At 39.7% G+C, this 11166-nt stretch overlaps 1 protein-coding gene across 1 annotated transcript; it reads right to left on the bottom strand.

The window, feature by feature from the left end:
• Window positions 1-9481: 9481 nt before the first annotated feature.
• LOC149168549 (uncharacterized) lies at window positions 9482-9994 on the bottom strand. The gene has a single exon (XM_089424914.1). The coding sequence runs from the start codon at window positions 9992-9994 to the stop codon at window positions 9482-9484; it is 513 nt and encodes a 170-aa protein (XP_089281040.1).
• Window positions 9995-11166: the final 1172 nt, after the last annotated feature.

The following is an 11166-nucleotide window of genomic DNA, read 5'->3' as shown; positions in this document are numbered from 1 at the left end:
AAGCAATTGTAAAGAAGTTGGGATTACTAACCACACCTCACAAGAAACCATATCCATTAGGTTGGTTATGTGATAAAGCAAAGCTACAAGTGACTAGACAATGTAAACTTAAGTTTTCTTTTGGGTCAGCATTTGTAGATGAGGTTGAGTTAAATATAGTTCCTTTGGATATATGTGGAATTGTTTTAGGAAGTCCTTACTTGTATGATAGAAAAGCTATTTTCTATAGAGCTGAGAACAAGTATCTACTCGTTAAAGATGGAATCAAATATATTATAAGAGCTCATAAGCTCAAGAATAATTATACTCTCATAAACTCAGGGTAGATGAAACAAATTGTAAATTCATGCAAACAATTTTTACTGATGGTTGAAAAGGAAAAGAAAACTGATAAAACTAATGTATTTGAGGGCTGTGATGCTAAACATCAAGCTGATTTAGAAAAAGTTGTTTCAGAATATGATATATTGTTTCAAGAACCTAAAGGTCTGCCGCCCAAAAAGGAAATAGTGCATGATATTAATTTGCAGCAAGAGGCTCCATCACCTAACATCGGAATATACAGGTTGTCCACTTTATAGAATGCAGAAATCAAGAAGCAGGTACATGATCTGCTTGAGAAGGGGTTCATCAGACCTAGCACATCACCATGTGGGTCTCCAAATGTTTTGGTGAGAAAGAAAGATGGCTCGTGGAGAATGTGCATTGATTACCGAGCACTGAATAAGATAACGATAAAAAATCGTTATCCCCTTCCTCGCATAGATGATCTATTAGATCAGTTGAAAGAATTTGTTTATTTTTCCAAGTTAGACTTGCATAGTGGCTATCATCAGGTCAGAGTTGCAGAGCAAGATGCATGGAAGAATGCTTTCAAAACAAAGCAGGGATTGTATGAGTGGCTGGTTATGCCTTTTGGCTTAACTAATGCTCCTGCTACTTTCATGAGAGTAATGAATGATGTACTCAAACCTTTTTTTGACGATTCGTTATTGTATATCTGGATGACATTCTTATATTCAGCAAAACATGGGAAGAACATTTAAAGCATGTTAAGCAAACTCTAAATGTTTTGAAAAGAGAAAATATTTATGTTAAACTCTCAAAATGTGAATTTGGAAAAACATCTTTGAATTATTTGGGACATATAGTAGGGGGTGGTGAATTGAAGATAGATCCCTCTAAGGTTGTAGTCATTGTAAACTGGCCTAAACCCAAATTTGCTACACAAGTTAGAAGCTTCTTAGGAGTAGCACAATATTGAAGAAAGTTTATTTCTAACTTTTCCTTAATTGCAGCTCCCTTACATGCTTTAAAAAGATTGAACAAGGTGTTTTAGTGGGGAGGCAAATAACAGAAAGCCTTCGACACCTTGAAAGAAAAGATTAGTACAACACCGGTACTAGCACTGCCTGATCTTCAAAGACCATTTGAGATTGAAACAGATGCAAATGACTATGCCATGGGAGCAGTGTTGATGCATCATGGTAAACCCATATGTTATCATTTTGAGACATTTAATTCTGTAGTAGTTAACTATGCCACATATGATAAAGAATTGTATGCATTAGTACAGAGTGTGAAAAAGTGGAAACATTACCTAATGGGAAAAGAGACAGATATACATACTGATCATCAACCACTTCAATATCTACACTCCCAAACTAAGTTGCAGCAATCAAGACACTATAGATGGATGGGTTTTTCTACAACAATTTCATTTAGTCATCAGATATAAAAAGGGCATACACAATAAATTTGCAGATATGTTGTCCAGACCAATTATAAATGCATCTACTATACTCAAGCATAATTCAATATTGCATGAGAGCTACATTGAACAATATGCTCAGGATATAGATTTTAAGGATGTATATGCAACTTTAAGTCAAGGAAAACAAGTAGAAGAATTGGATTACCATGTTAAGGACCAGCTCTTGTATCATTTTGGGAAGTTATGCATTCCACAAACTGAAAGAGTAAAGATAGTTCGAGAAGCACACACTTCTCTAATATCAGGTCACTTTGGGGCAAGTAAAACAATTGCACAGCTGCAAAGATTTTGTTATTGGCCAAAAATGAACGAGACAATTTCTAGATATAAGAGGGTGTACTATGTGTGCTAAAAGCAAACCCAGTAATAGAAAACTAGGCTTGTACACTCCACTACCAGTTCCTTCTCATCCTTGGGAAAGTGTTTCCATGGACTTTGTTGGAGGAGTGCCTAAATCTAGGAAAGGTCATGACTATTTATATGTTGTTGTGGATAGGTTCAGCAAAATGTGTATTTTAATACCTTGTAACAAACAGATTACAACTGAACAAACTGCAAAGTTATTTTTTCAGCATGTATGGGTTCATTTTGGATTACCCACTTCCATTATATCTGATCGAGATACCCGATTTGTTGGGAAATTTTGGTCAATTTTGTGGGAATTGATGGACACCAGGCTAAAGAAAAGCACAGTTTTTCATTCGCAAACAGATGGCCAAACAGAAGTGGTCAATAGGACAGTGATCCAGTTGCTCATAGGCTATTGCAGCAAGCATCCAAAACTTTGGGATAAACATTTATGTTATGTGCATCATGCTTACAACCGAGCTAAACATTCTTCGACACAAAGATCTCCTTTTGAGATCTGTTTTGGTTTCACACCAAGGTCTCCCTTGGATTTTGTCTTTGGTAAAGACATAGCAGTTGATGGACACAGTGATGTGGACAAGGAAACCAAGTTCATTGAACAAATCCAAGAGATTCACCGGGTAATACAGGAATAGCTGGAAAAGAGCCAAGCCAAGTACAAGGTAAGGCATGACAAGCATCGGATGGAGCATAGTTTCCAAGTTTGTGATCAAGTCTGGCTGTATATCAGCAAAGACAAAATGCAAGGTGAAGGTAAGAAGCTAAAGCAAATAAGGTATGGACCTTTCAAGATACTTGAGAAAATTGGTGAGAATGCTTTTTGCCTTGATCTACTAGCTTACATGCACATCTACTCAGTTGTTAATGCTGACAGCTTGAGACCATTTGAACCTTCATTAATTGAAGATCCCGAAGAGCAGAGTCAATTGCCTTCTATTGATGATCTGTTGCCTAAATATCTTAATGAATTGTAGGAAGATACAGTTTTGGACAGGAAGGTAAGAACTACGCGCAGAGGAAACGTTGAGTACCTTAGGATTGGACTCAAAGGTTCAAAACCAAGCAGTGCGAAATGGATAAAAATTGAGAAAGCGAGGAATCAATACCCTCACTTGATTAATGCTTAAAAGAAAACCAACTTTTGGTGGTCCAAAAGCTTTTTCTGTGGGAAGGCCGTGATCCGAATTGGATCCTAAACACTCTCTAAGTTTTCATGATTGTTTCAAATTATGCCAAAAAAGATTCAAGTCTTAGAAAAATCAAAGCTATCAGAAGGAATCCTCGTAACAGTTGCAGTTGTGGCCAGAGCAGAGAAATGAGGACCCTCGGTCGAGCGTGCAAACTGTTGGCCCACGGTAACGAACGCTGGCGCAAACTGGAAAAACCGGAGGCAAAATCAAGAAACGGGGGTGGAATTTGATACACGATTAGTGCTAAAGTGCTAATCACATATCGCAGGGCGTCCCCCTCAGTGAAGGAAAGCCCCGAAGCGCCCAGACACAAAATCACTATGAAATGCGGAAAAGTAATGCATTTGGTTCTGTAGCGTGGGATTCCACAAACCGGCAGGATATCGGAAGGCCTCGAGGCAGTAAGCAGTTTTGACTGAGTCCTGCTCGATGCCACACATCGAGCGACACGCGTCTGACGGATGAGAGAGAAAACCGCTCGCATCGGATGGGTAAATGTCATGAAACTTGCTTGCCCGATATAAATGATGACCGTAGGATCTGGAGGGCCCATATCAACGGCGAAGGCGCGTCCCGATAAATGATCAGATTTGACAAGTCAAAAAGCAAGATTACAGGGGATTTGAAGTCTGATGTGGACGATGAGTGGCAAACGATTCATGTTTTGCGGGCGATCTTGAAGAAAACAGAATAAATGGCCTTCAAAAATCTGACACCCAGTTAGTTAGGAAACAAGTGGCCACCTCCCTACGAGGTGTTACACAGTGATGATGATGTAGAGCAGAGGAATTCGAACGGAGAGAGGTAAGGAAACCAGAAGGCCGGAAGCGGAAATGAAAAGTCAAAAGAACAGACTGGCTTTAAAGCCATGACCTGACAAAAGTAGAGAACACACAAGAAGGCAATGACAAGAGTTAGCTAGACGTAGAAAGCTAAGAGCAGAAAACAGAGAGCAGAAATCGAGCTGACCTGAAGGCAGCGTTGAGCCAGATAGAGCCAGAGAGAGTTAGAGAGTCTGCGTACTCCATAGAAGGCTTGAGAGGTTCAAGCAAACTCCTCGGCATAGGCCTGTCATACTACTGTGACCATCAGAGGTCGAATTTCAGTAAGGAGAGTTTGTGCACTCCATTCCTACTGACTTTTATCTGTTTAGTGAGACTCGAATTGAGCTCATTGTTGTAAAAACTCTACTTGAAAACATAATAGAGAGGCCACCACTGAGAGCTGGACCAGGAGACGTAGCCCAAGAGCATTGGGTGAACTCCTTATTAAACTTGTTGTCTTACATGTTTTCCTATTATGTTTTCTCTAACTGCCTCAGTGTCTGTGTATTTTGCAATCTTATCGATCCATTGCATAAAGTAACATAGGCACATCCATGCACATGAGTCTGTAATACCTTTAATTCTTTGTCCTGGATAAACTCCAGATCATCAATGGATGAAGGCTATGTTAAATTAGGATATCTTTACCCATCCAAAGGTTGAAGAATTTGGTCTAAGTCATTCAATTGGAGAAAAGATTAGACTGTCCCAAGATTGGAAACAGTTCGTGGAAGAAAACAATATCTGGATTTCATTCTACTTATGGATCCAGAAGAAACAATCAGAAACAGTTCTGATGACTGATGCCACTGTATCCACATCATCCAAACACTCCTGGTCAGCATTAGATGATAGCAAAGTTGAAACTCATACCACATTCCCTCCTTACAAAGGAATAGTCTTAGGAGAAGGCTAAAGTTCTGCTAAATCCATTCCACTGGTATTAAAAGATGACAAAGCTTTAGGCATTGATGGCAGAATACAAAAAGACAACGAACAACTAAACTAGACTAACACAGCTGTCACAGGGCTAGAGATGAATGTAGCCAAATATGCAGAAGTGAAGGAACAATTCAAGTTTCTATTAATGATATAAATAAATATTTGAATGATGTACAATATTCCACAACAATGGTCAGAGGTTATGTCAGAGAATCTCTGATGAAACTGGAAAATGTAGTAGAGAAATTTGTAGAACACATTGATTCTACCTTAGGGAAAATAAATGAACTGGCAGGAAAATTTGATAAAATGTCTTTATCAAAAGAAGATAAACCAGTTCCATCCTCTTTTATGTACAACAGGAGTGTAAAAATAAAATATCCTATCAAGCCTGTTGACAGGTTTCCCCATTTATTTCCTAAAGAAGTTGCACTGACACAAAAAGATAGAACAAAAGCTTCTAGTTCAGAAGAATTTATCTCTTTGGCATCTCTATTTCAAGAAGAAGAAAAAGAAGCAGAAGTACTTCCTATATATGAGCCTTTAGAAAGCCAGTACAGTAGATATTCTACTCCAGATCTAAGAGGTAAAGGGAAGCTTCCAGATTCACACACATTTTTTCCCGATTCTCACAAAGACTGGAACATTGACAACCTTAGTGTTGGTCAAATCAGGCAGATGGTGGACATGATGTTCACTGAATATAAGATAATGTGTTTAAAGGGGAAAAATGAAGTAGAAGCCTATAAAAGAATAATCCAATGCTTCACAGGGACATTGCTAAGATGATGGGAGATTGAGTCCTCTCCAGACCTAGTAGCCAAAATGGAGGAACAATTTCTCAAAGATGAGCAAGGAAATATTATACACAATTTTGATGGGACTATTCAGAATAACATGATTGGAACATTAACCTCCATGATTGTAGAGCATTGGTGTGGATCAGAAGCAGAGATGGCTGATAAACATCAAGTCATCCTAATGAAATTAAAATGCAATAAGATGTCCCAATTTGAAGATTTCCATCGGGACTGGATGCAACACATTTATGAAGTAAAAGATTCAAAGAATTTTCTTTGGAAGCAGGTATATCTAGCAACCTTACCTTCAAGGTTTGATGATTACATTCACCTGCAAGAAATTTTTCAAATGCCATTTGAATCTTATACATGGGGACAGATTTTTTCTAATATTACAAAGGCTTTGGTTGGCCTTTGCACTAGCTCAAAAGTTAACAAATCTCTTGAAAAACTATCTAAACTCCCAGATAGTAAATCTATTTATAGTAGATATGGTTTATCCATTGATGACCCATTAGTCAGAAGAAGAAAGATCAAGAGAAGAGCTAAAAAAGAAATGAAGAATACAACCAAACACCATTACAAGAAAAAAAGGCCTATCTTCTAGGCCTAGGAAGCAACAAAGAAAGGGATATTATAGGTATGTCCCTAATACTCACTACTACAAGCCATCAGATATCCATTTGCATAGTGCTAAGCAAGAACAATGGAACAAGTTAACATGCTGGCTTTGTGGTAATACTGGACACACTGCAAATAGATGTCCAGTAGGAGAAGAGTCCAAGAAAAATAGAGGTAAAAAGTCTCAACCTCTATCACAGAAAAAGACTGTAAAAATAGAAAAAACAGACACCGTAGTGTTTTTCATGAGATGCGGGTCTAACGCACATAAAACAGAACACTTTCAAAATGCAGTAATCAGAGATCATCCTCTGATTCAGCAGCAACAATTACTTTATTCCTTTGCTGATCATTCTAGCTCCAGTTTTGTCTATACATCAGAAGAAGAATATCAAGAATTGAATCTTCATGCTCAGGCTTGTAATTGCTCAGATTCTGATGAATGCCAATGTAATTACTCAAACACTGATTCTGACTCTTTTGATGATGAACTAGGAAACAAACAATAGAAAGAAAAAGTTTTGATGGCTCAGATAGAAGAAGAAGAAATCAAGATTCTGTCACAAATAAGAGCAATGGAAGACGGGGATATGAAAAATCATCTTACTGAAGCTTTCATGGACCAGTTCAAATCTTCTAGTCACAGTAAAGGATCTTCAAAGAAGCCCCTATTAATTGATGCCTCCTATGACCGCAATGCAAAATAAAAATATTTTCAAACGCAAAAACAACAAGACGAGGTTCGTGCACTTACCTTGGGAGAGGTAAGTAAAGAAATTCATAACCTTAAATCTGAGATTTCTACATTAAAAATTCAGGTTGAGAGGTTAGAAAAAGGAAAACAAAATATGGCTGTAGATCCATTTGATGAATATGATCCACCATAATTCCAAGAATCAAATATCCATATATTTGAAGGAAAAAAGGATCCTACTGTTGGTTTTCAAGAAATGAGGATACTTGCAATAGAATATCAACAACACCATGTACAGGTTAACATGTGTATTCAGGGTGAAATGTTTAGTCTAATTGCTCTTATAGATTCAAGAGCAGATGTTAATATTTTAAACACCAAAGTGGTTCCTGCTAAATACTGGACATCTGCAGAAAGAAAGGTGATTGGGTAGGGTGATAAAACACTTAAATATGAAGTACCCAAGGGCTCAATCTGTTTTGATAATCATTGTATAAAGTTAAAATTTGCAGTCGGTGATATCCCAGTAGACTATATTCTTGGCAATTTTTTTCTAGCCGCAGTAGAACCACATGGGTCTATCCGATTGAAGAAAAACAGAGGTGGATATTTCATCACACTTCCAACATCTAGTGGCATTCCTAAAAGGATCGAGATGCCTTACATCTCAAATCCCATAGTCTCAACAATGGCACAACCCATGAAGGAGTTGGATAAAGTTGAGTCAATATTGCTAGATCTTAAAGATCTAAAATCCACTATTCAAGTTTCACAACAACTAAAGCAACTAGCCAACCAGAAGAAAATTGTTGAGATTAAACAACAGATTGAAGAAGAATGCTGTGCTGAAGAACCAAATTCTTTCTGGCATCGAAAACAGTATTCAGTAGAACTGCCATACAAGGTAGAATATACAGGAAGGCCTTGCAAAAGCAAAGCCATACCAATGAATAAGGAGTACCGTGATCTCTGTGAGAAGGAAATACATAATCTTTTGGAGAAAAAACTAATCAGAGAATCTGATAGGCCCTGGAATTGTTATGGATTCTATGTAAACAAAAGGGCTGAACAAATCAGAGGAATCCCCAAACTAGTAATCAATTATAAACCTCTGAACTCTGTTTTAGTCGACAAGACCTACCCAATTGCTCATAAAGGGGATCTTTTTTTATTTTTTTGACAGAAATGGTTAGATGATGTATTAATTTCAGGCGGAAAGTGCCTCATTGCAGATTACAAAAAATAGACAGAATTCATATTTCTCTTCAGATAGGGACCAAATGTTTTCCCCCCTAGTGAGTCTGCAAATTCTTTGGGCTATCATACGATTGGTCTTCTCTATCTTTCCTGATTTCCATAAACAGACAAACTGCTCCAATAAGAAACAGTAAAACATATTAAACTAATAGTCAAGGTATGGGATCCCAGCCTTCATCGTCATTTCTTAGCAGGACTCCTGGAGAGAGGGGAGCCGCTTTGTTGGCTTCAACATCGGCTTCTTTATTGTTATCTCTCTTTACATGGAAGAATTCCAGGTTCTGAAAGGAATTTATAAGAGTTCTGATTCTGTTCATCAATCTTGAGAGCCTTAGATCAGTAGGACGGGAGCTGTCGACAATGATCTTGATGATGGATTGGGAGTCCCCAAAAACAATTGCATCTTTGATACCCAAGGATATGAGCTGTTTAAGGCCCTGAAAGAGAGCCAGAGCTTCGGCTTGAATGCTTGTGTTGAAGCCCGCGCCCCAGGCAAACCTTAGATCAGTTTTGTTTTCAGCATTTTTGATTACTCCACCTGCACCGGATCTGCCAGGGTTGCCTTTCGCTGCCCCGTCAAAAAAGAGAATGTATCTTGCCTTCTTGCTGCAAAACTCAGTAAAATCTGCAGCATCCATTCGGATTTGCCAATTTTTGTGGAGAGGAGGGGATCTGATAGTATCAGTGAAATTGAGTTGAAGATGATCGCCCCATGTAGCTTCTTGGTCACTTAAGTCTGCTCTGTCCAGCTGATCGCCCAAACAGTCTCTTAAGTGGCATTTGATTTTTTCCCAAATGATTTTAAAGTCGCTTTTTTTGTCTTTGAAGATACGCTGGTTTCTTTCCAGCCATATATGCCAGCAAATGAGCTTAGGGAGGATGAGCCAGGCGTCTTTTATGTGGGTGTTCTGGAGGGAACCTCCAGGAAACCTTGATTGCCAATTAGCAAACAGGTCAGCGCATCGATTTGGCAAGGCGAGGCCAGCGTTCCATGGTTTTAAGGCCTCGGTCTAGAGATCAGCAGAGAAATTGCAGCGGAGCATAAGGTGGGGGGCATTTTCCTCGTCAGTTCCACATAACGAACAGCGGGAAGGCCCGCTGTAACCTCTTCTGCGTAACCTGTCGTCTGTCAATATCTTTTGATGGCATAAAAGCCAGCTGAAGACATCAATTTTAGGAATTGAGATCCGCGACCAGATCCCTTGCCATGGCTTCGGATCAGGGGGAACGTGAGGTCGAAGGGAGAGAACTTTATAACCAAGCACCACAGTGTATCGACCAGATGAGGGCCCCCATCCCCTGGTGTCGGGTTTCCTGGATTTTAAAGGAGCTTTGCCTGCTAAGAGAGATCGGAGGGAGGCGAAATCGCTGGAGAGGTTGTGGGGTACCTCTATGTCGATCCAGTTCTTCCAGTTGTCGTTTTCCCATTGAGAGATATCCCAAAGCGTTTTTAGGCCCGCTCTGTCCATCCATTCTCTCAGCAACAGCAGTGAGCGGTCTTCAGAGAGGGGCTCACTGTCCATGATTCGGTCATCCCAAATGCTGATACGCTTACCATTTCCAAGAATCCAGTGCGCGTGGAGGTTGATCAAGGGGGCCGCTTTGATGCACAGTTTGTGGACCAGCGTTCTAGTTTTTGGTTTGGGTTTGTCCAAACAGCGGGTTCTCTATCCCCTGAAATATTTCCTCCACATCGCAACCTGAGCCCAACCCGGCTTTGGAGATATAATCCTCCATAGGAGTTTTGCACCCAAGGCAATGTTTTGCTTGCTGAGGTTCTTGAAGTTGAGACCTCCTTCCATTCTGGGTAGTGTGATTGTGTCCCAGTTAATAAGGGGAATTTTTTTCTCGTTATCTTTCCCACCTTTCCAGAAGAAAATCCTGATGTATTCCTCCATTTTTCTCATAATACCTGTAGGTGCCATCATGACTGCAGCTTGGTAGGTAGGAAGGCTGTTCAAGACAGCTTTGACCAGCACTGTCTTTCCAGCCAGATTGAGCCAGTTGAATCCCCAGGAGTGGATTTTGAGCTTGAATTTTTCCAATAACGACATCCAATCTTTGCTGAGGGCCCTTTTTTGGAAAACAGGGAGCCCCAAATATTTGAAGGAATTCCAGGCAGAGGAGGCTGCAAATCCAAAGCAGTTGGAAATAGCTTGGAGGAATCTGGGGGGAGAGTTCCAGCAGTAAATGTGACATTTGCCTTTGTTAATTTTGCTTCCTGAGTCTTCACAGTAAGCATCCAGCACTTCTTTGAAATGATTAGCCGTGGACAAAGAGGCAGTGCCCAGCAGGAGAGAGTCATCCGCAAAAAGGGCGTGGTTTATATTTTTTACACCTCTTGCAATGCTCAGACCAGTTATCTCTTGGTCATTCTGCTTTTTTATTAAAAGGAAGCTTAGGACAGAAGCTTGAAGGACAAAGAGCAAGGGGGAAAGAGGACATCCTTGTCTCAGCCCTCTAGTGGCTTTAAAAAAGTCAGTTGCCCTCCCATTTACCAAAGGGGCAATCCAGGGATCGCTGATACAAGCTTTGATCCAATTGATGAATTTGAGTCCAAAGCCAAATTTGTGGAGGACCTCAAACATGAATCTGTGTCTTACCCTGTCAAAGGCACTTTCCAGGTCTAGTTTAATGACCATACCTTTCTCTTTCCGAGTCAGACTTGAATGAATCGCCTCTTGGACCAGAATAA

This window comes from Pinus tabuliformis, chromosome 4_2 (genome assembly GCF_031772625.1).
Source record: "Pinus tabuliformis cultivar Carrire ecotype Pingquan chromosome 4_2, CPIR1, whole genome shotgun sequence".
Lineage (NCBI taxonomy): Eukaryota > Viridiplantae > Streptophyta > Pinopsida > Pinales > Pinaceae > Pinus > Pinus tabuliformis.
Note: the sequence above shows the minus strand (reverse complement) of the source record. Positions and strands in the feature narration are given on the sequence as shown.

What these genes read in the sequence shown, in the direction of transcription:
- LOC149168549 (XM_089424914.1), bottom strand. Translation starts at nt 9,994, where the DNA reads ATGGACAGTGAGCCCCTCTCTGAAGACCGCTCACTGCTGTTGCTGAGA.